Consider the following 27,591-nt stretch of genomic DNA (forward strand, 5'->3'; position numbering starts at 1 on the left):
TGGCTGACCCTCATCTTGACCTTTGACATTCAGACATAATTAATTCAACAGCTTCAACATTTCTACCTGACAGGTTTTTTGACTATAACAAAACTTAAATGTCAACTTGAGGCCTTTTTTAAAAAAAAAATTCCAAGAAGTGTTTTCTCTGCAGAAATGTCCACATTCACTCCCAACATCTAATTACATTTTTAAATGATGCTCGTCAAATTATATTCTGCCACTGAGGTGAAATAATTCTCAACGCCTCCTGTGCTTTTACATTTGTTCCCCCCCCCTCTGCAGAAATAAGTGTCACTTTCTGCAAAACCTGACCTGATTCAAAACAAATCACTCAGCAACAGGAAATCCATCATTACCTTTTTAAGTCTTGTTTAATTTATCTGCTTCACATTTTTAAAGAAAAAGGAGAGACATATTTTTGGCAGCATCAGTAGTTGATAGCGTGTTTGAAGGCATGTGCTCAGAGAGAAATCTAAGCCCATTACAGTGGGGTCTGAATCCCGGCAGGGGTCCATGTGGGGAGTTTCATGGGGCCCCGAGCAAAATGAGAAATAGTATAAATCCACTGTGATTTACTTTATTAGAATTAACTGGAATTGTATTAATTTACAAGCAGATACCATTGATTATCACAATCACAGGTTTGTGCTTTTTTTTTTTTTTATAGTCAAGTCATTCATTTAAAAACAATATCAACATTACAAAAAAAAACAAAAAAACATGGGGCTCATGCCGAGTGAAAGAAAAATCTCCTCCAACAGACGTGTGTGTGTTCATTTTGAGGGTGCGGGACATGAAAACGTTTGAGATCAACCCCCCCCCCCCCCCCCCCCCCCCACCTCGAGCCTCCACATGTGCAGATATTTGTTTGAAACTTTCCCTCCTGTCCTCGCCAGCTGTTCCACATTTTATCTGCTTGTCTGCTCTCGGGTTTCATTCGGACGACGAGGGTCCGAGGTGCTCAGCCATGCGGTGCAGCTCAAATCCTCCTGCCTTTTTTTTTTTTTTTTTTTGACACTTGGCAAATTATTAACGCAGGTCTGGCCGCCTTGAGACGGAGCAGTGGCTGAACACACCAAATAAGATGTTAAACGGCACGAGCTCACGCAGATAAAAAAAAAAATCTCCCTTTAGCCATTTTTATGAGGCACTTTCCATCATTCATCATTGCTGTGGATTTGGCCATTTACCAGGCAGCAGCAGTAGTTATTTTCTTGGTTACATTTGTCTAATAAAAATAAAAACAAATGGACTGTCACATAAATTATCATTTTAATATTTCCACTGTTTTTATTTACAATAACAAAATAACATTTTTACAGGCCTCACAAGAGGAAAATGAATCACTGTCAAAATGTTAGTATAAAAAGATTCAAGGCCTTTATCCACTCAGATTTTAAAGCCTAATATGTGACTGATCATTTGTAATTCAATTTTTATTTATTGAGATTAAACAGTGAGGGCTTTACTTTTTTCTCCTGTATATTTTACATTTCGTGACCTGTGCCTTGTTAATTAAGTATTTTTAAAATAATGCAGATAATTAGAAATACCATAAAGTTGCCTCTATATCATTATCATTGGGGGTCAAAATTATGACAGCATTTTATTTTCAATGTGCAAACATTTTATTTTCCTCGGTCTTAAATTAATCAATATCAATCAAATTGTCTGTGACTTTTTGTCCTTCAATGACTAAATATTTTTAGGACAAAGAAAAGTCCAAAATCATTTTTATTTTTACACATTAAAGTTTATGTCCTTTTCCAAGAATAAACCCCCAAAAATGTCTCCGTAAAATATTTTAAAAAATGAATTTCCTATCCGGCATATGTGAGAATATTTTGAAGGGAATAATGAATCCTGATAGTGATGTCAAACAGGTGCACGTTCACCCAGAAAAAACAACTTTGCCTCATTATGATGCGGCAGCGGTGATGAATGCAGCAGTGTTTAAGATGCTAATCTGCAGGAATGAGATGCACAACTCCGAGCCACTCGCTTACTGTAGCCAGCAGAGATGCATCATCGCTGCTCTCTGCCTCTCCTGCTCCATACGCGAGGAGCAGGCGGATAACGCTCCCCTCTGCAGGAGTGACTCCGTCAGATAGCAGCAGCAGCCAAGTGCTATTTTATCTCGGCGTTAAGTAATTCCATGCATATGGTGACACTGGCCCGGGACACCCGTGACCTGGCAGAATAAGGGCTGTCATGTTAATGCAGGGAGATGACATGCCATTAGCTTTTGAGGTATGGCCCTCTCTCCTCTTTCTAAAGGCCTAAAGGCAGGTTGTGTCCTCAGGCCTCTTCCACCCCGTAGGAAGAATACCTGTTATCAGGGTTTGTATGCAAGAGGCCCTAATGAGCTGTGTTGTTGTGCTAATGCAGCGACCTGAAGCATTCAAAGAGGTGGCGAATGTTTTGTTAAAGCCAGGGTAATGTGAAGGAAGCTGCTCTTTCCTCCAGTTAATGAGGATTGTTGTGTATTTTCAGTGTTAGTTAGTTTTTTTTCTTTTAAATGGCACGTTTCTTGGGACGTTAAAGAAATCCCACAGAGGTGTAACCACAATAACAAGTCCTACAATAGTTAGTTTATTGTGACCAGTGAAAGTTTGGAGTAATTCCCTGTGTAATATGATTAGCTGTTGCTTTCCTTGCATATAACTGGTGCGGTTGAATAGACGGGCCCCCAAAAGACATGTCTCACTTTGATGATTCGGTACTTTGATATGTTGACATCAAATGAAACAGACACAGTGGGGAAAGAAAGAGGACAAGTCAGACAGAGGTAGTGATTGAGGATAAAAAAAAAAAAAAAGGCTATGCATGAGAGCGTGTGGAAATCCGTGTGTGTGTGAGTGTGAGTGTGTGTGTGTGAGTGTGTGTGTGTGTGTGTGCAGGGGGTTTCGCGAGGCGCAGAGGAGCGCAGTGAAAAGTTGGGTTGAGATGGCAAACCTGAGGAGCGTCAAAACGTCTGGATGCATTTGCGTGCGAGCAGAGACAAGAAGGGGTCTTCGGGTGCGCGAGGGCTTCTCCTTGGCCTCCTAATCCCCAGGCCCAGCCATCCCTTCAGGGCATGCCTCAGATCTGGCTCTCTGGCTCTCTGGGCAGACGACCCAGCTCCGCCAGCAGATTTAATATGCTATGTGTTCCTGCTCCCCCGGCTCCCCTCCACCTCAACCATCATTGTCCCAGAGCGGGACCCCCACTCCCCGCTTCAAGGAGCCTGCTAAAGGCACCTTTCAAGCCGGGTGATGTCTTTGGATAAGGCGTATGATTGGTGGGGGGGGGAGGTTAGCGATGAAGAGGGTGTGAGTCTCAAGATATGGCACTGTAATTTTAGATATGTGCGTTACTCCCATTCTGGAATATTAAACAAACACTGACACAACACCCATCCACACATTACACTGGAAATCCTGCTTCTTATTCACACTTCTCTGTTTCTTCTCTCTTATTTTAACACATACACACTCTTGCATGTTTTTTTATTTCCTCTTCTTTTTCCCTCCTCCTGCAGGAGCAAGTCTTTTTTTTTTTTTTTTTCATTTGTCTGAAGGAATAAGAAAAGGGAAGAAAAAAGTGGGAGCTCAAGTTGCGTGAGCAGGGGCTGAGTGAGGGCTGGTTTGTTTTCCTTTGGCCTGTTGGAAACTTTAACTGGACCTGACAATTAGTCTGGTCAACTTCTTTCCCAGACTGAGGCACCGAAGATGGCAATAAAAAAAAAGAGAAACTGTGAAAAGAATTAGAATCAAGTGACTTGATTTTTACGATTGATGAAGGTGTGTGTGTGACACCTTAACATAAGCCCCGGTGTAGGTCATGGAGCATTTTCTCTGCAGGTTTGAGTGCGAGAATAGAGAGTGTGCCAGCTTTGCGGCTGCGTTTTCTTTTCTCACACACTTGAGGAGAAACAGGACAACTCGCGCCTGCATGTGGGCGCCGCTCGTACCCTCCTCTGTTTGCTCTAGCCGCCGTAAAAACGTCCTTAAGTCTGCCGCGTGAAGTATAGCAGCAAGAGGTGAAGTGCTTTGGTTTGGGGCCCATTTGTTTGTGGGCTGTGTGTAAAGTTGGGCGCCTAAAGAAACAATTTGCCGGTGTCGGGGCTGTTGTTGCGGCTTTGATGGGAGCTGGTAGTGGCATCCGTGAGGGGGTCTGCACCTCTCCACCCGGGTGGGGAGTGGGGGACAGATGAACTGGCCACTTGCTGCGAACAATGATCTGTCACTTACCCCTGCTTTTTGATGTGTGAAGCCATGAGACAGGCTCTGTCTACAACACACACACACACACACACACACACACACACACACACACACACACACACACACACACACACACTCTTCTATAATTATTCTAACTGAGCAAAAACCCTATTTTGGCAATTGTGCGTTTCTTTTTAAAACACAACTCCGGCCCTTTACACCAGTAATGAAGTTATGTGTTATCCTGCAGTAATGCTCTCAATGTGAACCCCATGTGTTTGTAATCCCATGCTGCTTGTCGTTTGTCTTCCATTGGGAGTTATCCCCGAGTCGTGTTGCATCCTGGAGTGGTGGTCAAGAACACACTATTGTTTGAATGTCAAATGTAAATCCCAAGGTTAATACCTGAAAGCAGCTCAGAGCCAGACATTCACTCTGCTCTGCAAACATGTTTAGATGAGTTCCTGCACCCCCACTCTGTCCCCTCATGTTCCCTCTGCGGACTTAGGGGGGGGGCAAGTTGGAGAAGGACAGCGGCAGGCATCCTGTATAAACTCCACTAGTGTGTTCATCTCAGCAATGAATGCTAACAGTCCCCGGCTCTAATAATGCCTCATATAAAAAAAAAAAAAAAAAACCCAAACAAAACAAAAGAGGAACGCTACTATCTGAGCAAATTGCTGCCCCGATCTGAAAGAGCCCTCCTTTGACAGTGTAGCATTTGAAGACTAATCGTTTTTTCTCATGCAAAGCACGCTGTTTTAAGAGCCTGGGCCACGGGAAGAGAAGGGGGCTGTGTTTTAACAATACTCTGCAGGGAGTTAGGAACAGGGTTTTGGGAGGGGAGTGGAGGGGAGGTCGGGTTGAGGGGGGGGGTTCCTCTCTCCTTTGCTCCTCAGACAAAGCCCAGTTCCTTTCAGGGTTGCATGGGGGGTAGGGTGCGTGGGGTGGGGGGGTGGGGGGGAAGAGGAGAGAACATCCAAGAGTTTGAGTTCCTTGAAAGAGAGAGACTCCAGCCATTTATAATGACAGTTTGTCATTGGGGCTCCTCCACCTTCCAGGGAAAAGCAGGGCCGACCTTGCACTGACAGGCCTGGAGAAGAAGTGGGCCCGAGAAAAATTTATAGAGAAACAGAAATATTAACGTGTACATGGGGCCCTAAAACGTCTTTGGCTATTCCTGCCAGACTAGTGTTTTTATTAAGAGGGGTCGACATGCTTTGGAAATATATCTTATTCATGAAGAAAGCCAGGTTAGACTTCCCAAAGAATTCATTATATTCCCCCAGATGCGGCTTTGTGGGTTGCAGCCGTCCCTCGGAGGACGTGGAGCGTGGAGCGCGACATTGTAAAGCCTCCCTCAGTGGGCACAGGAGTGCGAAGGGTTCCATTTGTCAAAGGTGCTGGAGTCTTTTTCCCTCCTCAACACTTTCCCGGCTCAGCCTCAAACTCATTGTCTGAGCAAAGGCAGGACATTAGTCACCGCAACACCACGGGAGCCTGCGGGGCTAAGGACCAGTGCTCTGGAGCCCGGGCTGGGACAGAGGGGAGGAGAGAGGGGAGAGGGAAGAATGGAGGGAGGGAGGGAGGGAGGGAGTGACGGCAAAGGTGAGGGAAGGGCAAGAGAGGAGGAGGAAATGTGGTGTAGATGGAAAAGTGAGGAAGAGAGAGGATGAGAGTGCGGAGTATGTGTGTGGGAGAGGGAGAAAGACCATGAGGGGGTTAGAGGGAGTGGAGTCTGTAGCTCTACCTCAGGGCTCAGTGTGTAAGCCCCTGTCTACCCCCCAAAGCTGCTTTCACAAAGAGATTTACAAGACAGGTCTCCGGTGTGCTTTGCTGCCCTGCATTATGAGTGAGCGAGTGTGCGAGCGTGTAAATGTGTGTGCATGTCTTGCTGAAATGGACCTTTTCTGTTTTTGTTTTTTTTTGGTGCTTTTTAAAGGCTTGTTTTTTGAATCATCTATGCAAGAAAGATATTCACCCAAATTTTTACCAATCCAGGCAGGTCAGACTCACAACCGCCCCGCTGGAGCGGTGTAAATAACCTATTCGTGTGTGTGTGTGTGTGTGTGTGTGTGTGTGTGTGTGTGTGTGTGTGTGTGTGTGTGTGTGTGTGTGTGTGTGTGTGTGTGTGTGTGTGTGTGTGTGTGTGTGTGTGTGTGTGTGTGTGTGTGTGTGTGTGTGTGTGTGTGTGTGTGAATGTATTTCACAGATTCACACATACAAGGGATCCTGTTAGCTTTTGGAATTATTTATAAAGCCTGGCTTTTGTGTGGTGCTCTAAGTCCCTGTCTCCTCCCATTACTGCCTATGACTCTACCTGGGCTTCTTTCAGCCCCCAAATGCTCCCTCAGCCACCCTCCCAGCACAAGAAACTGGGTTTGGTGTTACGGCGAAACCATTTACAGCCCCTAGTTTCCAGAGAGAAACACTTTTTTTCCCTCTCTTTGGCTTCATCCATCATTTGAAAATGGCGTTTTCAAATTAAAAACGATCTCTGTCCACACAAGCGTTCTGGGTCTGTATCAGTTTAGATCCCCAACACTCACGTCACTGGGGTTGAGCGTGTCGGTGTAAACAGGAAGGCAAGCGTGTGCCGCTGTCCCCAGATTGCTCGAATAACAGCTCGTTACCGCAACATGTGAACAGTGATCATTGTAAAATGCAGAATTTAACGGCACAACAGCTGTTAGCAAAAACAACAGGGTCAGCAACACTTGTAACTGATTATCCTTGTTGTGTTCTGGTAGCCGAGGCTGATGCTGGTTGTTTTCCCTCTGGAAGGGGGTCACGTCAGGATCCTGATGAATCTGCCAAGGCTACTTTGTGACTGAAAAGACCCAATCAGCATCTCTGTTTCTGCCCGTCCACACTTAAACACAGCACCGGAGTTTTCAAACTAAAACGGGACCAGAAGCGTCTCCACACTTCTCAGCTTGAACGTCTCTAAAACTCCAGACGTATCCGAAGCAGAGTTGATGCGTACTAGTGTTGATGTAGCCTTTGTATATATACTTGGATAAATATATTATCTTTTGGCAGAAACTTGAAGACAAAGTGAATGCTCATCAGACAGAGACACGCAAAGTTATGTGGACCCATCCCATATGGGCTTGATTACCCTGTAATCCAGGAAAGTTCCCCCCCCCCCCCTTCTTCTTGCACGGACCGAGCGGGGGTGAAGGTTTTAGTGTGTTTGAGATGGTTTATGTTAATGTTGCTTTTATTGAAACAAGCTGGGATGTGATTATAGTCCCGCTCCGTACATACAAGCAGCGAACTGCTCCAGTTTTCCCCATCTCCCTCTGGCATGGAGATCAATGCAAACCAACTAACGCAGGGTAATAAGCCATTAGTACACACATTGTTGGAGAGATTTACATACATCGACCGGCGAACTGATAAACTGGGTTCCGTGTCCTAGAGGTAAGAATTATTGTGTGTGTGAGTGATTAGCTGAATGAATGTCAGGATAGTGTGTGTGTGTGTGTGTGAGAGAGAGAGAGAGAACCATCGCTGCGTGATCTCTTCCCTGCGACTACTCGTCCTGTGTGATAGGTGCCAGATTGTGTAGCTGAGAGCCAGGTTGTCTCTGCTCGTCAGGAGCACAGGGTGGAGGAGGGGAGATGTGAGGATGATTACAGTACACTGTTCCTCTGATCTGATTCATCACTAACTGTCTCTCCTGCAAAGGGTGAACTTATTATCCCTGTCTCTACTTCCACGCTGGAGCCAGCTGCTCTCCGTGCTTCCCAATTAACCCCAGGCACCCGTCAAACGCTCCAATTAAGGCCTCCTCCTCCTCCTCCTCCTCCTCCTCCTCTTCTTCACGAATGCATTTGCCTGCGTTAGCCGGCCCCGGCTCCGGTTGGGATGCTTGAACACGCAGGGGTGAGTGAGTGAGCCGGCAAAGCGTTGAGCTTGTTTGTTTAGGAGCTGTCCTAAGCAATGGTGTTCCAGCTCCCAGATTTATTTGAGGCGGGTTTGCAAACAGCTGAAACGAGTAAATACGCCCAGATGTTTGGCCTCCTCACGATGGAGTCGGCAGGCCTGAGGGGGCTGCCTCTCTAATGACAGTCTTGTTCCTCTCTCTTTATGCCGGGGATTTTCAGGGGGCCATTTTGTGACGACATGCTTTGGAGTTTATGGGAAGTTTTTTAGTGTTGGAACACTCAGAAATGGCATCTCATCCCAGCGCCGTGTGGCGTGATGATGTCGTTGGTGTTTGAGTTGCGTGGGTCTCTTTCGCTGGGCTGAGAGTTTCTTCCCAGCGCTGCCTTTCAAAATCCAAAATATTCAGCTGTGTCTTTTTGATGCATGGGTTTCAGATGAGCAACAGAGTGTGTGTGCTTGTGTGTGTGTGTGTTGCTGTAGGTGAGGTACAGGTTTCAGCAGTACTGCCAAATCCTCTGAGACTGCTCGTAGTGTGTGTGTGTGTGTGTGTGTGTGTGTGTGTGTGTGTGTGTGTGTGTGTGTGTGTGTGTGTGTGTGTGTGTGTGTGTGTGTGTGTGTGTGGGGAGCCTGTGAGTTTGCGCAGAGGAATGGGGGGGCTCTGAGGCTGATATGAAAGTGAAGGGGAGAGAGTTGTCTCCCGACGCTGCCGTTGGGAGAGCCGTCAGGGAACGGAGAGTCTGCGGGACTCCCTCTGAGCTTCAGCTGTATTTGATCTGACACCTCCACTGCGGTATACTCCATATTGCTCCATAGAACACATCCTCACCTGCCGCCAATCCAGCAACACAGACCCACCGGTCACGCAGATGAGACTCTGGACTTACTACGCTAGACTATAAGCTGCTTTCCGACATCTGTATGTGAGAATGCAACTGTCCGAATTCTCAGGAGTTTTGCCTGGCAGCCTCTTAAAAACTCCATAGAATGTCCGAAGTGAGCCCAAGTGAGAATACAGCAGGAGATTATCTGGAGAATTCCCAGCGAGCGAATGAGCGCAAATATGTCAGGATGATAAAGAGGTTCTGTACACGTAGAAGACACTGATGAAGCTGTTAACTTGGAAAGTGATATTCAATGATCATAATTATTTGCAGTTGTCTATAAAGTTACAGAAATGAATCATTCAGATTTTCCAGAGCCCAGGGTGATGTCTTCATGTTTCTTGTTTGATGTCTAACCAAAAGTCCAAACTCTAAAATATTCAGTTTACAATGGTGTTCTCACTTTTAAGCAGCAGTAATTTAAGGGGCATTCTTTCTTGTTAAATAGCCATTCGATTAATCAAGTTAGTCCGTCAGCTCTGGGTAATGTACACAATTCATAGGTAACGGGTAATTTGACTGAGCTGATGAAAATAGACCCATTTAGTCGTTGGGTTTGTATGAGTGTGATTCATTGTTCTGTCGGTTTAAGGCCTGTGCAGCCCCCTCATTAGGAGCATGTACTTTATGGTAGTGTACCCCTCCCCCCCCCCCCTCTTTACTCCTGTCTATCACTGACATGTTGAATTAAGGTTGGAGTGCTGATGGAGTGACCTTATTTTAAGGTATTTTTCAGTCTGACGAAAGATAAGGAGAACGCAAAGATGTGACACAGTCGTCCGTTTTCTGCATCTGTGGAATGTGTGACCCAGTGTTACCCTTTTGGAACCGTTCCCATTCACACAGGAAGTCTAGCATTAAAGCGATGCCATTTCTCCATTTTCCCTTCCCTCTCTTCCCTCTCTCCCTCTCTCCCTCTCTTCCCTCTCTCCCTCTCTCCCTCTCTCCCTGCATTCTTCTGACCGACTGCGGCGCATTTCAGGACAGCTTCATTCAGCATTCCTTTACATCCCGATTTATTTGCCCACCCCCTCTTCTTATTTTTTTTTTTAAGTCTCCCTCCGTTTAGGTCCGGCTTTATCATGCGCGAGCCAAACACCGAGACAACTTCATCACATCCAATTTTCACCCCTTTAATTCGGTTTAAATGGCATGGCCGCGAGGGCCAGGACGGGAATTAATAAGAGCCAATAAAGCTCGCCACTGGGGCATCGAGGCCAGTCTTTAAGTAAACATTATGACTTCTTGAGGGGGGACTCGGGGGCAGCAATTGATGAATTGTGGCGGGGCTTGGGAAGGGCTAATTTCTCACTTAGCCGTCCTGATGGGGCTAGCTAATAGGCCTTGCTTTGCCTGGCTGATTGTCTGCTGGCTTTATTATTGTGCATTATCGCACTGCCCCCTGGCTGTTGTTAGCGCTCAGCCCCGGAGACGCCAGGGCCCATCATTAATCACGTAGCTGCACTGACTCACTCAGCTTCAACACTTATCCCAATGACACAGAGGAATGAAGGGAAGGGAAGAGATGTAGGAATGAGAAGGTGTAGAAGAATGAGAGGAGGAGAGGGAGTATGCACAGAGTAAGTAAGCTGAACTGAAGAGAAGGAAAACTTCAAACCCAAATGGGCATGAGAGTTTTACTGTGACTCCATAACCTGTAGCTGTGTAGCCTCCGAAATGCGCTCAGTCACTTCCTTCAGATAGCGCTGCTCTTTGTCACACACCTCAGTATAAGGCACCGAGGATAAGAGGAGCATATTCCACACGGTCCCCTGGGCTAAGTGTGAAGACCTTCTGTCGCAGCCATACCTGCTGCTGCCACTGCACTCGCACAGGACCATCTATCTGCTTGATCCTTTCCTGAGTGCACAGGTGAGGAGGAGGCAGAGAGAGATGTGTGTGAGACTTTCATCAGTACAGGAATTTTTCCATCTCAACTCATCTCCTCCCTGGGGTCCCCTTTCTTATTTATGTTTTGCACACAGTGTGATCGCACTTGCATACTGAAAGGTGTGTAGAGCACCTGGCACACCCACCCCCACGCACATCGTCACATAGCGAGGCTCATGCGCTCCTCAAGGCAGCGGAGGCAGTCCCTCTTTCTCCCCGTGCCATGCTCACACACTAGCATTACATAGGAGACGCGCTCCTAAACAACACAGCACACGGCACAACATGTACTCTGTCGGTGTGAAAGCACAGCGAAGGATGGTGTCGTCGCGCTCTGACTGTGGCGTCACGCAGAGCTCCTTCTAAAGCCTCGTATGAAGAATGCCTCCACAAACACAAGACTGTTTTTCCTGGAGATGAGAGGCCCACTGACAGGATACAGACCCCACTCTCCTGTGCTTTACAGTATGTGCCATGTGCAGGGGCCACTCCAGTGGAAAACTTGGCTATGGAGGACGTGGTGGCTGCTACAACAGTCTGTAATCCTTCTAATAAAGTTTCAAGCTCATGCACGGATGCTGTGCAAACAAAGTTTACGGTAAAGTCGGGAAAAATAATTGCATTAATGCAAATTTTAATCTTGGCAAGTTCAAGGCAAAAAAACGTTTGCATTTTGAAATGCTTTTCTTGCCTTGCTTCCATGAATCCTCAAAGTATTTTGCTGATGTAATAGGCTGCATTGTTTGCTTTGGCTGATCGAGCAGCTTTTCTGCCATCTCAAGAATCAGGGAAAGTATCTGATCAAACAAAAGCTCTACCTTTTTAGCATGAGGCAAAAAAAAGCTTACAACTGGAGGACAGGGGAAACCATGACTGTATAACTGGGCCACCGCAGCAATAGAGCTGCCGGCATTATCCATTGTCTCCGTCTTCACAGCGCAACTTGCCCTGACACAAGTGGCTCACAACAAATGCAAAATATATAAATAAACAGTCTAATAAGCAGGGGGCTGTGGGGAAAAGGCACACAATTTCCATTGTGGAGCACGCTTTATTTGGCCCTTATCTACTGGGTAGCGAGCGCAAAAGAGGCGTCGTGTAAGCATTACGATTACATCGTGTGGGTTTGTTACCCAGGAATGTAAGATGCACTCAGCTCATTCTGCTGTGCAATACACAGGGTCCCTCACCAGCCCTACAAAGCATCTTAAGTGGAGAGGTCTGAGGGACCAAGACGCATGCGAGGATAATCTTATTAGCTCCGCTGAAAGCAAGTGATGGGTTGTGTTTGTAAACTGTTTGTCCTTGACAAAAAATATAAACACCCCTCATTTCCACAGCATTTCCAGTTCCTAGTTTTGTGCACTTGTGATAGCGCTCCACATTGTTTGGTGATGGAATAATATTATGATGCCGTACCTTGTTTGTTTTTTGTAAAGTTTTAAGGCAGAAAATAAATAAAACAAAGCTTTAAAAGTTTCCATGCTGCGTTCATGAGATGATTAAGAAAAACAACCGAATAAATGTATCAACTTTATACTTTACAAAACTTCATAAAACATGATGGGACTCACACATTGTGCTTGTGCACAATATGAAAACGGCTCAAAAAGGGTGAGAACGACTACTAAACCAGTTTGAATGTGCATATTTGGGCCTCAATGTATATATGTGTGTGTGTGGCGGGGTGTGACTAAATCCAGCTAAATGGCCCTAACTTGAGGGGCTGGTCCCCGTCAGCTGTAGGCCAGACTTAGTGCCATCTGGGCACAATGTTAAGTTTCACTGGTGAATGGAAGCCACAGCCACCAAATCCCCAATGCTCCCTCCCCTTCCCCTTTGCCTTCCAGGGCCAAGGGCAATCCATAAGTGCAGTGTTGAACACAGCATAGAAACCTAAGTATGTGGTTTCCACAGAGAGTCATTGAGTTCAGGAACACCTCCTCAGCGGGGATTTTGAACCAATGACAGGTCCTCCAACCACCAGCAAGCACCTCCACTGTCTCCTTAAGGGGCCTCATCCCCTCATTGACCTTATCCAATGCAAACACATGCAGCCGGAGCCAGCGCATTCTGTTTTATTGCTAGATTCAGCTAATCTTGCTGAAGGACTTGGACTCCTCCTCCTCCTCCCCCATCGCCCCTCAGTGTTTTAGTTATTCCAGCTGTGCAGGAGCCCTTAATGTTGTTGGCATAGCTGCAAAACGTGCAAAAACACACAGGAAAACATGTGCAGGCATGCAGGGGCAAAGTGAGGAGGCACACACACACACACACACACACACACACACACACACACACACACACACAGTCTCACGCTCCACCCTTTCTCCATTCATTTTCTCCCTCTCTTATCCCACTTTTGCTCACAATCTCGCTCAATCGTCTCCATCTCCCATCTCTCCCCTCCCCTCTAACTCGCTGCGCCGCGGTGCGTTTGTGCCGTGTTGATAAGCCTAAGATACCAGATCTCGGTGGTCGCTGATGTAATGATGATGAATGCTGCGGCATTGCCAGTCTCCCCCCTCGAGGGGCCCTCGACACTGAACGGTCGCCCTAATGAAATGAACACAAATACAGTACCTCGTCTGTGAGGGGGGGTTTCCAAATCTAAGAAGACACTTCAAGAGTTTATATAGAAATGTCCCCTATAGTTCCTGAGTGTGTGTGTGTACGTGTATGTGTTCTCAGTGATAGAAAGCAGGTACACCTTAAGCAGTTTCATTAAAGTAAAGCTTGTAAAGACGTTGTTTCTCAATAACAAACCGTGGTGATTTTTGATGCTGTTAGCAGCTCGTATGAAGCACGGAAAAAAAGAACAGGATTTTTTTCTATCAAAGCCAAAAGTTTATTTTGGTGTTACACTTTGATGTGCACAATTTGCAGATGACTTTCAACTGAGTGCCTTTGTCACCGAGGCGTATAATTTATGTTAAATTGATTTGCTTAATGTGCTTATAAAATAAGAATGTTTTTTTTCTGAGGGAACTGTCTGAATTGTGGTATTTTAAACCTGTTTAATCGCCTCCCTTTCTGTGTGGAAGGATTACAGTTGAGCACAAATAAAGATACGCCCTCTTTCTCTCTTCCCTAATTGGGTGTAGGACTGACATTTCATGGGAAAGACATTAATATGACATTAACATTTATTTTTTGGGTAACAACAGCAACCAGTGCCTCGTTGTAATTCCTTCTTTTTGTACCGGGCCTCTGTGACACACGACTGACGCAGGGTCTGTGCGGAAGTGTCCACACAGATGGTCGGTACCTCCGCAGTGGAGGTCATGTTGTCACCTCTGTCAGTTGGTTTGTTCGTAAGCAAAATTACACAAAAACAACTGAACGGATTTCCACGAGATTTGATGGAAGCATACTGAGTCCGGGAGGAAACCACTAAGTTTGGGTGCAGATCAGGGGACGGATCGAGGATTTTCTTTCCACTTTCTTTGATAGAATGACATTTTTGACAGTTTTCTCAGCAAAGAATTCACGGATCTTGATGAAAGAGAAGGAGAATGTTGAATTTGGTGCAGCTTGATTGAATTTAAGGGAGACTATTGGCATAAGTATGCTTGAGTGCCATTCTAATGTAAATGTATATAAAAATCAGATTTCTGCTTATAAGTGGATTAGAGTTAGTTTTCTTCAGTGCAGGGTCAGAGTGACACGTGAAAACGATGCTCAAACTACCACTACTCTGTCCTTATATTAACATCTGATGCAAAATGACATAAAAAAACCACATAAAACACATCAGAACTTTGCTTTGATGTCGTGATGCACTGTAAACACAGATGGAAGTGCCTTCGTGTTGGTGGGACATGGGCGAAAATGAGCAACACGAAAGGCGAAGGCAAAGATAGGAACATCTGCAGGGACTGGGTGTGGGCGTCCAGGTCAGAGGGATTATGGGTGAAAAGGTCCTGCTTTTAATTGCTGCTTTGGAACTGTGGCCTGCCTTGTGGAGCACAAAAGGCCGGTCAGACATGCTTCAGTGGCTCGGACTTGTGAATATTTGCCTGACCGGTGGAATGCCCCGCTTTCTCCACAGCTCGCCTACAAACCCCCCGGTCCTGACCATCGCATGACCACTGCACTCTCAGCTACTTTTGCTGTGGTCTGACTCACCTGGGGGCCACAAGAAGACTCACACTGAACACACAAAGCATTTTGGGAGCCATTCTACAACAGCGGTGTAGAATGGCTCCTCTCTTGCTTCCTCGCCCCTGTGCTGCTTTTGCTCAGGTTCAGTCATTAGAATGATGTAATGGCAGTTTAAGTTTTCTCTCTGATCATTTCAGGTCCTGGAAATAAAACTAAAAACAAAGGCGTCTGTGATCAGATATGAGCGGAGCAACTGACAAATATGCACGTGCAGACATTCATGCACGGCACATATTCTTACAATTAACTTTCCTCATGCCGCAAAGACCCCCAGAAATGAAAGCATCCCCTCTATCAAATGCACGCAACAGTGATTTGAGATGATATCTGTGCAAGTAGGACAAAAAGTCTTTGGTTATTGATGACGGCTACACATGTATGCATGTGGGAGTGATTAGAGGACAAGCTCTTGTTTAATTCTGTTTTGATTGGTAGGGGGGGTAATTGCATTGTGTTATTTTTTTTTTCCTTTTCTGTTTTTTTGTTTTGTAAGCCAGCAATTGCTTACAGATGTTGTTGCCGGGTCAGAATGGATGACAGACTCTGGTTTTTCAGGGGGTTGGGAAAAAAAACAAACAAAGCGCACAGTGTTTGTCTGAAGTTTACCCCTCACCACTTCCCCCTCGCTTTCCCTCCTTGGGGAGTTGGTGAAAATCTGCCCCCCCGCCCTCCTCCCCACCACCCTTCTCTTGTAGTTTCAGCAGCACGCCTCTGTTTGCATTACAGCCGACTCTACTCCTGTCCTCTTATATCCGTGAATGTTTATAGGTTGGAGGACAATTAAATAGCACAGGTGGGGAATTAGCTGTTCTTCATTGGAAAGAAAACGTCACTCAGACTAAATATTTCCATGAGTTATGGCGGCTAAGTAAAGGCTTTGCATTGGACCAAATGAAGCTGTCCTGTACTTTGTGCAAATGGCTGGTTGCGGTGTATCACCATGTAGTCTCCATAATCAGACACCTCCATGACCTAGATAGAGTTGAGTTTGTAGACGGCCTCTGAGGTGCTGAACCGAGCAGCATGTCTGCAAGACTGTTGGCTGAACCCCCTTCTAAACCCACAGACAGTATTAACTTGAACCACCTTTATTCTTTGAAAGAAAAATTGCCCGGCACCATGATATTCCCAAAAGGGCCTTCAAACAACCCTTGTTTTTTTTGTTTTTTCTTCCAGGACTGTGAATGTTTCTCACTCTGTGGTATCCCCTTAAGGTTTCTGCTTTCTCTCTGGAAAGACTGCCAGAGCAGGATTATCAGTGTATCCACAAGCTACTTCTATTCATATATATAACACATAGTCAGGATGTCCTGCCTCTACATGTTTTAATTCAGAAGTCAGAAGTTTAGCGCGACACAGTTTGAGAATTAGTTCATTTATATTTTGTTTTTGGGTTATTGAGATAACAGCCCACTCGCAAGCGGATCAGAGCCCAGCAGGTTTGAGCTAAAATAAATGAGGGTGAGTTGCTGGGTTGACCCCTGGTCTGCTCTGGGCATCGTGAAAAGAGAGGATTGGATCTGAAGTTTTCCTCACAAGGTTCCCAGTGTTGAAGTCTTGTCTTGAGGCAGTCTATTGATAAAATGTTTAAAATGTGGTAGATCAAGCAAGAAGCAAATAATGCAGAAATCACCCACATGCGTTATTCTGGTTTTACAAGTGGAGAGATGAGTGTGTGAGAGATCTGACTAACTTCTTCTCCTTCTCCTTCACCAGTTATCTCGTCGCCATGAGTTGTTGAGGAATGAGCAATCGCCATGGAAAACCAGTCGCAGGCCAGTTCAGCAGCTGAGAAGAAGAAGAGAGTTGAGACCATTGTGGCGACCAAGGGCTCATCAGTGCGCAATGACATCAGCGAGAAGGCCGTGGCCTCCAGTACCACCTCAAACGGTAGGCCCCGCCTCTAACCGACACCCAGCCACTTCACACAGATACAACTTTGGTCTATGGGAACACACCCAGTTTTCAGTCATTTCAATAATGGCAACATGTCGACCACACAGCTGCTATTAAAGTTTTATTCTCCAAATAATGATTGCTCCGGATAAAAGTTGTAAGTAAATTACTGTTACTGTGGAAAATATATTTTCAATATGTCGTAATTGAGAGGAAAGTCGTAATTGTACAAGAATGATAATATTACAAGAATAATTGATTGTAAAATTACAACCTGTCACGAAAAGTTACGAGTTAAATTGTTAAATTATGACCATATTCTCAAACTATTATTACTTTATTCTCGTAACTTTTCCTTTCATTATTACAACTATTCCCATAAAATGATGACATTGTTCTTGTAAAATTGTGACTTTGTTTCTTTTCCAATTTTATTCTTGTAATATTGCAACTATTCTTGTATTTGAAGTATTATGACTTCATTATCTCCCCCCTGCCCAGCCCCCCCTTTAAGTGGCCTTAATACTCCTTCTTTGTGTAATAAACCCACCATCTTAAGACTATTAAAGAGAGCGTTTTTATTTAATTTTGTCACGGAGGCGTAGAGCATCTCACTGCTAAGTACTTTCTTGATGCGTTCCAGACCTGTGAGTTTGAGACAGGGGCGTGGCTACAATACGTCACCTTCTACCTTGTTTACATTGTTGAGCTTCTGGGCTACTCATCTACTGAGGGACCGAGGAATGTTTTTCTTTGTACCCATGCTCTCATCACTCGAGGCTGAAACTGACCAACTCCCAAAAAAAACACGATTTAAAGATGAAGACATGCACAGATCCTTTTCTTATGACTGTTTACGTTTCCCTATTCTCCGGCTTCACCGCGAGTCACATCCAACGCTCGCTGGTAGCACAACTCTGGCATGTTTACATAGCAATGTCTTCAACACATGCTATTAAAAGTGGTGTGGGGCTTACAGTTCATTAGGCCTGTCGTCATTCAGCCTTTCATTCTCGATTCAGATGCCGGAATGAGGAATATTAGAAGCCAGTGTGTGTGTGTGTGTGTGTGTTTTTTTATTTTACTGGAAGCCTCGGAGCATCGAGCTTAAGTCATAACAAAACCAGAGTTGAGATCACCACAGTCTAAGCTGCAGCTGTGCTCATTAGCAGTGAGAGGATTTGGATGGTTTTGTGTACGGTGGGTTGGCTCTTGTAGCTGGAGCTGGTGGCCTGATAGAGAGTTTTCTGTCACCCCCCCCCCCCCCCTCCTCCCTCCACTCTGCTGTTGTCAAATATGATCACCGCAAGTGTGAACAGCAGACAAACCGTTTTGGGGAAGGGTAAACAAACTGCTGTGACTTGGTCCCCATATGGGAGTTATCGCAGGGTATGGGTAAGGCAATGCATCCTGAGGCATCATGGGAACACTCACTCTTACTCACTCCCAGATGGCCAGCGCTGGTTTATTTATTAAAAGGGCAGAAACGGGGAAAAAAAAAAAAAATTGTTGTAGAAAAAGAATGGATGCAATTTGGCTGCGTGATTGTGGATTTTTTTTTTTTTTTTCTTCTTCTCCATAATGTGCCGGTAATTGCAGCACAAGGTTTGTCTGGAAAACTTTCCTATACTGACTCAGCCACGTACGGACAGCTTCAAGCAGTGTTGCACTCCATAAAATACAGTAGACTCATAATTCACTTGAAGATGGGGAGTGATGATACGTATCTGTGCAGAAAGGTCCCCCTTTAGATCCCAATCTGGAATCTCGGGAATCATAAGATAGCTTACACATTCTTTGTGTGGTTATAATTACAGCGCATTCCCAAGTGGCCCCCAGAACTCATAACCTCTTATCAGGTGTAACCCTACACTCGCCTCAACTTTAACCCCCGTAGCCCTTGCCCCGCTGCCTCCCTGCAAACAAAAGGTAATTGTGAGCAGCTGCGGAACCCTAGTGGCGAAACATTTCCACCCGGCAAGCAGAGTGTAGCGCCCCCCCCCCCCCCCCCCCCCCCCCCCCCCCGATCTCGGCACAGCGGAAACCCTGCGGTGCGCTACGATAAGTTGTGAAAAGTGGGGAAATAAGTGCGAGGAGCAGGTGGAATGAACTTGGCGGATGTTTGGGATTTGGATCTGCTTGCCAAGAGGTATTGATCTCATCAGATCTTGTAGCTGAATCTGTTTGGATTGACACACTCCCCCTTTTTTTTTTTTTTTACTGTTTTAGCTTTAAAATCTTTACTAAAAGTGCTTCTAGTAAACACTTGTGTCTTCCCCTCTTGTCCTGTAAGTTTTGTCCAAGTTGAGCAGCCACAAAGTAATTATTGAGTCCTGGTAGAGCGTTCCCACATGCTTTGCTAAATGGTGGCTTCATCCTGTGTGCCATTCATCTCCATGCCCCCTCCTCTTGCACTGACAGCTCAAAAGGGCCGACTGTGCCACAACAATGCTGTGATTGGTGCTCTTTAGGAGGGGTTTGGGGGGGGGGGGGGGTGCGCTCCCCTCCTACCCTCATCATTCGGCAGGCAGGTGGACCACAAAGTCCTCTGATTCTTTTGTTGGGTCTCAGGCTTAAAAAAAAAAAAAAGATGTCCTTGCCTGGAGAAATCTTGTCGTCATGGGATAATTTGCTATTAAAAAAAAAAAAGAGAAAAAACATGGCGGGAGCTGAAAGGTTGAGGAGAAGAAAAGTTTCTGGTTGGCTGGAGTTTTTTTTGACATGGGTGCTGCTGATTTGAGGAAAGCAAGGGAGCTAGTTTAAATAATAGGATGAGACTTGAAACATGGGGAGGAGACGAACTGGACCCAGTTCAGAAAATTGTCAGGGAACGCTGCTTTAACATAACAGAGCCCCCCCCCAGTAATGCAGTTTGCACAGCGGATGAGACGGGACCCTCCATAATGGCCATGTTTAAAAGGGCAGGAGCAAGGGTCTCGGAGGCAAACAAGTTAAGCCTTAAAGGGCAGCAAATGTTAGGCTTTGGTGTAGGTTACCAGAGAAATCCCTAAGCAAATGGAGAGCGTGGCTAAAGTGTTTAAAGAAGAAAAGGAACACTTCACTGCTTTGAAAAAAAAAAAGAAAATCTCCTGACTGGGGAAGAGAGGGAGGAATGATAGAAAGAGAGAGAGAGGGGGGAGAGATAGAAGAAGAGCGAGGGGCCACCTTCCTTTTTAGGCAGCCATTTAAATGATCAACAGTAAATAGAGGGGAATGTCATCTGACAGAAATAAAGTTCCCGTTAACAGCGGGGATGGAAAGTAATTTACAGATATGCTGTCCCCGCCATCTTTGTGCCTCCCAGATAAGGTTTCATTTCAGAAACGGATAGGAGACATTTTCACTTACGGGCCCCCATTCTGGGACACCTGTGATAACAGCTTGTGGACCCCTAATTGAAAATGGGTTTCAAAATGGATTTTCACTTTTCTTCCTGCCTCCTCTACCCCCTCCCTCATGACTAACCCCCCCCACCACCACCACCACCACCTCCACCTCCTCAACACCCAGCTCCATCCCTTGTTTCCTTGGCGTTCCCTCGTCGTTGGCAGAGGGAGGCAATATTGGAAAGAGAAGGGGAGGGAGAGAGAGGCTTTGGGGGGGGGGAAATGGAGCGTTGGGAGCGGATCATCCCTCAGCTCGTGTCAAAGCTATGACAGCAGCGTGATCCGTCTTATTAATGAAATCATTGATCACTTGATGGGGCTCATAATCAACTGTTTCTCTGCTGTATCCTACCCCCCCCCCTCCTCCTCCTCCTCCTCCTTCTTCTCCTCCTCCCTTCTAATCTCGCCACCTCTGCTTTCCACTCTTTAAAAATAAATCCACCCTATACAATGGTCCACTTTGGCAATGTGATCATTTCTGTGCTGCTAAAGGGATTTAATGATTAATAAATACATAAAATGAACATGAACACCCAACCACTGCCCGGTGATAGATGCAGACTAGTGATTCAGCGTCAGGAGATCTGAAAACGTCAGGATTTGCAATAAATATAACGGCTTGCTTTATTAAATTGACAGTCTCTCTTAGAGGTTACAAGCTGCTGGATATTTTGAGAAATGATTTAATGCATCACAACTGTTAAAAGGTGATCTCTGCCATCTGTATTTGTGCTGTATGTATTTCATGGGGACCAGAGGAGGAAGTAGGGGCCCCTCTGTGTTGCCCTGCTCTGGGCTCTGCCTGTGGTGGCTAATGAGAGAGGACTGATGGAGGGATAAGGGACCTCATGGGAGCCCGGGCTGGCCCACAGGTCAAACAGCACAATGGAGGAGGCGTTATAGAGCCTGACACACAACCCCACACAGGAAAACTGGCTTTTAGTGTCAAAAGACTTCTCTGTGGTACATAAATAATACATATAAATACATTACAAGTTGTTCAATAAACAAAATTACGCTGAAGAAAATAATGTATCCCCAGTGTGGCTGTTTAAAAAAAAAAATAAAAAAGGTACATCATGAACTATCTGAGGTATAGAACATAAAATCTACCTGTAGATTACTCTGAGTCCATGTGCGCACACAGTGGATGTGCTCTGCCTTCACTGGTGAGCCACAGCCATTTCATGGACCTCTGCACTGAAGGCAATTTCCTGCAGCAGCGGGGGGACAGGCGTTTGGCAGCGCCACCTCACAGGGGCCCAAGGCGCAGGATTAGCTTAGCCTCGCTGCTAATCAGGGCGGAGGGGAACCTCAGCTGCTCAGCTCAGTCCAGCCCAGCCTGGCCTCTATTGTCTGGCACATTTCCGCCTGCCCAGAGCAGCCTGCAGGAGCGCCGCTGCTACTTCACTGCTGGAGGATGCACATAAGCCACCTCCTTTAGACTTATAGCATGCTGTGGAGATGCCGCCAGAACTTCACTGTAGTGGAATTGCATCTTTCTTTTTTTGGGGGGGGTTCATCCTACTTGTTGAAATGTTAACAAAAACTTAAAAAAATAGTCCTTGTTATTATAACTCGGGTATTATTTCTGAAGTTTTGGCAATTGTTATGGTAACATTGTGCTTTCCATTGCAATTTTCCAAAAAAACTAGTTAATGAGGCTATTAAAAAATAAAAAAGATCATCTAAAATGTTAGAAATAATCTTTCATTGCACAGGAAAACAATGGACAACCACAGTAAATACATCACATGAAACCTGACCCACTGTTTGATGTTCAAGTAAAAAAAATTCCACTCGCCATTCCTTTCTCCCTCCAATAAGTTGGATAACCAATGCGTTTTTTTTTAAAACTTGTATCACAGTTTTTTTTTAATGTTGCCATATCCTAACAATTTTTAATTTGTATCTGTAGAAATGACAGACAGCTATAGAAATAACATTCATATAGTGACTCATATACTGTCTAATGTAAAAAAGAATTATACAAAACTTACTAAAATATAATTTGAAAAAGTTAGCATGCTAACTTGCTCGCCCCTTCCTGTATTGTAGTCATTCTATCGATGCGACATTCTTCCACTCTTGGGGTGGATACCTCAACTTTCTGGTAATATGCTGCACCCTATTTGTGTGGAGTATGAATTTGAATTTAATGACTAAGGATCCATGACATACATCGATACAGAATGCAATCTCAATTCAGTAATTCAGTCATAGATTATTGAAACTAATACGTTGTGATAGTTCATGCTGACCATCACAAAGCATCTTCAGAGGAACCCGAGGTCATTTTCACTGACACGCTGAGAGCCGGAAAGGCCTGGGAGTCGTAGGTCACCCAGGTCAGAGACAAGTCTCTGAACCGATAACCAGCCTCACAAAGACAAATCAGCGCGCCCTGTGTGACAGGATCGGGCTACATCGACCAGTCCGTCCCCGCTGCGTCCCAGCAGTGCCGCAACCATGCCAAATCTCACTGCTCTCCGAGAGGAAGGCACAGGGGCGACCAAGGGCCCCATAAACTCATAAACCCATAAAGTGGAGAAACAGTAGTTGATTATTCTACCACTCTGTCCATTTGTTGTCAGGCATCAGTGGCTTCCCTCCTGCCAGGAGGAACAAAGCAGGAGTGTCCTGACCCTGCCAGGAGGATTTATTGTAGTGTGTTCTTATCCGCGTCCTCTCTGTTTTGTTCACTCACTCACTCCTCCTTACAGGGCTCTTGTTGAATGTGATGAAACAGCAACTAGTGGCCTTACCACCAGGGTTGGAGTTTGTATGGAGTAAAGTGACTGTGCGTGGAAAAGGGCAGGTCCTACTGAACTAAAACATGACAATACTATAATCAAGGAAGGTTTTCAAGATGATTTATATGCACGTTAAAACATTATCTGCTTTTCCTCATTTAGTTATTTGTTCATCACAAGAAAAAAGTACCACATGCACATCAGATTTAAAGATACAGTATTTAAATTTAGTTTGATGTACTGTACCAAGGTCATGGCTGGTGAGCGGTAAAGCAAAACATCCAGAATTTCAGTTTCAAGCTGTTTTCAGCTCTGTGCTCCGAGCTCACTGGATTAAATCAAGACATGCTTTCAGGTTTGAGAGAGCAAAAGGCCCTATACCCCCTAATCTCTCTCCCCTGACCTCCACACCTCCTGGGCCTTGACTCTCACCCGTCTCCCTGCTCCCCCTCCTTGTTCCCCACCCAACCCTCTCCCTCATAGTGCGAAAGAGGAGCCAGGATCAAAGGCCATAAACCATGGCAGTGATTTCTAGTGATTGATTAGAAGCAGAGGTTGAGAAGCAGCAGCTCCCTCCATTCTTCCCACCCTCTGGTGCTGCGCACGCATTCTCCCAGGGCTCTCATAAATAGCTCAGGCTTTAAGTGTGAAAAGAGCAGCCACGATTGGCAGACAGAGCCCAGAAAACACATCCGTGCCGAAGCAGCTTGGCCAGTTTTTCTGCCTCTTCTTCCTGGATGGCAGGGGGGTGTCAGTTGATAAGAACCATTTGTTGTCTTGCTTGGATCTGGGGAGGGACAGTGTAATCCCCTTGCCCTGGTCTGTTCGCAGAGCTGGAGGAAAGAGTAGGAGGAATTGATTTTCAGAGAGAGGGCATGCGGAGAATTGAACTCAGATGTGAAGCAGAGACAGGGTTTGAAAGAAACATTCTACTTGCGGGGAAACAAATGTCTGTAGCTTACAGCGGAGGGGCCGTGCAATTTGAACTTGAGCAAGTCCCTCTAATGTTAATCAATTGCATAGCTGTCTTTCACCATTCTCTCCCCTGCCTCCCCCTCCTCCCCTTGTCCTGAGCACAATTCAGCCCAGAGGCCCCTTGACAAGCGAGGAGTCCTGTAAAGGCATTTTAATAGACCATGGCCATTCAGTGGCACCGAGATTAATGCTCCCACATGCGTGCTTTTGCGCAGAGACACAAACACACATGCACTTCGCTCTCTCTCTCCTACCCTGCCTGATCTCACCTGGAGCTGTGAGTCTAATGATGTTCGGAGTGTGGGCCTCGCAGCGACAGCTCCAGTCCCGGGGAGATGTGTCTCATGTCAGACTCTGCGCCAGACAGACTCCAATAAGAAAAGGGGAGTGGGGGTGGTGGTGGTGGTGGTGAGTGGGGGTGGTGGGAGTGGGTGTTCTTCAACACAGCTGGAGCAGGGCCAAAACTAAAAGTGCAATTCTCCGAAGGTTTTGTTTTTCCTCCGTGGTATTTACAAAGTGATTGGGCACATTTCTGAGTGTCATGGAGGATCTCATTACGCTCTTAAAAGGTTTTTATCCATCCACATGTTGTGAGATATGCGCACGCTTTGCATACTGTAGATACTCTGTCATGCATGAATGCAGACACATAATCACAGATTTTCTCTCACTCTCCTCGACAATCACACACACACACACACACACACACACACACACACACACACACACACACACACACACACACTTGGTGCAACTGGAGGATGGGGTCGCGATTATTAACTGTTTGGCAACCTCATGACTTCATCTTCGGTGCTGTCAGAGGCGGCCCACATTATGTCTTCGCTCGGCTCAATGGGCTCTTTGTTCTGGCTTGGCTCTGGAGCAGCTCAGCATGGGGCTGCGTGAGTCCAACAGTCCCACTGCGGCTCGGGAGGGAGGGAGACGGATGGATGGAGGGAGGTGGTGCATGGAGAGAGGGTGTGAGTGTGCGGGAAAGGGGGTGAGGGGAGATGCAGGGGAGCTTTAGGAGATTTGGGAAAGACATGGGAACTGAGAGAAGACTTGAGAGAGTGACGGATGACAGAAGGAAAACCATGATTAGCAGGGAGAGACTGAGAAAGAAATACGTGAGGTGGGATGTAGAGAGTTAAAAGAGGGGGAATGAAGGATGGCGGGGGAAATGCTACATGCCACAGGTGAGTCCTGAAGTAGCCTGGAGCAGCAAAGTCTTTTTCTATGATAATTTCCAGCACCGCGATGCCTCCAGCCCACAGATTCATTCCAATACGAACACCAGATTATAAAGGCAACATGTCAGCTGAGCTCCCGCAGCCATCCTCGTGTGGAATGTGGGATTAATGGCAAAGTAATGCAAGAGATTAGAGAAGGAGGCGAGAGTGGAGGATTCCACTGGCGGCAGTGACAGGAGAGGTCATACATGAGGGGAGCTCATTACCGAGAGCAGACAGCAACAGAGGGAGTACGGGTCGGGAGGACGTAAGGACAGAGAGTGTTGAAGCAGAAGATATGATGAGGAAAACCAAGAGGTGAAAAGATGAAGCAAAAAAGGAGGTAGAGGGGTCTTCTGTATACGTGGTCAGATAGAGGAATGTGCCCAAGGAGAAGCTTTAACTTTTGTATATTTTTATAACCGTTATCTGCACTGGGTCAAACTCCCACTACAAATTCACAACAGCACATAATTGTAGTGACAACACCATTATACAATTTTTAATGGTTGGGTTTAAGACTATCGCAGAACTAAAAGATTGTTGTGTGGTTTAAACCAGGAGTGGCTCGGCCTCTCATCCAAACCTACATCCTTCATCCCATATTGTGCTTTCCTTTGCATTACAGAGGCATTTATCTAATCACATAGACAGCGCCTCTTCCTTTTCCCCTACTCACCTCCACCCACTACCCAGCAGACAGTGGTTGAGTCTGTTTGGCCAACACAGCAGATCCTCTAATCTACAGAGCTTTCCCTACCCGCTGCAGACGCTGTAATGAAGGGTCCAGATCTCTCCTGTATTTTAAGGGAGAGAGGGGGTGAATTACACCCTGTTTTCTAAGCAGTTTTTTTTATAAGTCGAACGATGATTGATAGGTTTATAAAGGATTCTTTGTGAGGTGATTTAGGACCTTTTAGGTCTTGAGGAGAGAACTGTGGAAAATTAGCTAATGTTATTTTAAGTAACTAATGTGTAAAGCTCGAATTTGAATTTTTGTAACACCAGGTAACTTAATGCATGCGCAGAGCGGCCTCTCGCTGTGGGCGCAGGGTGAGGGAGTCAGTTGAGTTGTGTTATTTTTATGGTAGTTGGCTTGTAGTTTGGAATTGTGATTGTCATGCTCTCTGGTAAAAAGGCCTTGTGTCCAAATGTGACGGGTTAGGAACAGTAAGCGTTACCAGCTGCAGCATCAAAGGCCCGGGCGTGCTGTTCATTTAACCCAGATCCGTCACACTTGTGTGTAGCCTCCGATTCAACCTGTAATGTAGACATTCAGCAGAAAGCATAAGACTAATGTAGAGTTATTGATGCAAATTAACTCCCGGCACCTCTTTACCTGTAACACGTCAAAGGTTACCAGCTACATTTGAATGAATAAAATCACCACCAGCGAATTCTGTGCCAGCTCATAGAGAGCAGATCCACTTTTAGCTGTGTCAATTTAAATTTGTGTCTCTGTTCTCTGTCCATGCTACGCCGGCATGCAACGCTTTCAAGTTTTCAAAAATGATCTCCAAATGTAGATGGGTCTGAAAATGACCAGGCGTTTGGACGTGGATGGGAAAAACAATTACGTAAGCTTAGCCAGGTGGTATAAAGTTATTAAACTGACTGAGTGTTTATTATGTCAGACAACTTAGGCCTATATTAGGGGTTTAGCTCAGCTTCAGGACCACAGCAACCACTGCTTGCATGTTTAACAGGTTTAACAACTGGTTTAAGATTCCCATTTTGTTCTACTTCAGTTCTCAGATGACAAAAAATCAGAAAAATATTAAAACTAGAATGGCTCCTCCTCGTTACCTCCACCTTAATTTCAATAGTAAAAATGGTACACAATAAAAAACACCAGTCTCCTAAATATGTCAGATTTTATTTCATCAAGATCCACAATTTATTCCTTGGCAAATCTGTGAAAATGTCAAAAATTGTCAAAGCAAGTGAGAAGAAATTCCTGGATCTGCCCCCTGAATCAAATCTGTTCCAAAAGTTAATGTTTACTTCTTCGACTGATGCCCCACTCTTCCCCCAATTTTCAATAAAAATGGTTCCATTCTTTTTGTGTAATCCTTTTTTTGTGTAATAATGAAAACTAAATTGTGAAACTTATTAATTTTCCTGTTGTTCAGTACATTTTACATTGTGCATTGTATTTTACATTTCCGTGTGAACTGTGACGTTTACAAAACCACCCGACAATGTCATTCTCAAAGCACATTAAAAGTTTTCTAATGATCTTTCTAATTGAAACAGTTTCACTCGTCTTTACTGAGTTGCGTAGCAGGTGTGAGAACAGATCAGCAGCGACGGAG

The 27,591-nt window shown here is 45.4% G+C and overlaps 1 protein-coding gene across 1 annotated transcript in view; it reads left to right on the forward strand.

The window, feature by feature from the left end:
- Positions 1-27,591, forward strand: part of gli3 (GLI family zinc finger 3) — a 93,806-nt gene that overhangs the window by 1,189 nt on the left and 65,026 nt on the right. Inside the window, exon 2 of the mRNA XM_034572401.1 lies at positions 16,754-16,927. Coding sequence (XP_034428292.1) covers positions 16,795-16,927 — 133 coding nt within the window. The 5' untranslated portion in view covers positions 16,754-16,794. The remainder of the gene's footprint in view (positions 1-16,753; positions 16,928-27,591) is intronic.

This window comes from Hippoglossus hippoglossus, chromosome 20, assembly GCF_009819705.1.
Source record: "Hippoglossus hippoglossus isolate fHipHip1 chromosome 20, fHipHip1.pri, whole genome shotgun sequence".
Taxonomy (NCBI): Eukaryota; Metazoa; Chordata; class Actinopteri; order Pleuronectiformes; family Pleuronectidae; genus Hippoglossus; species Hippoglossus hippoglossus.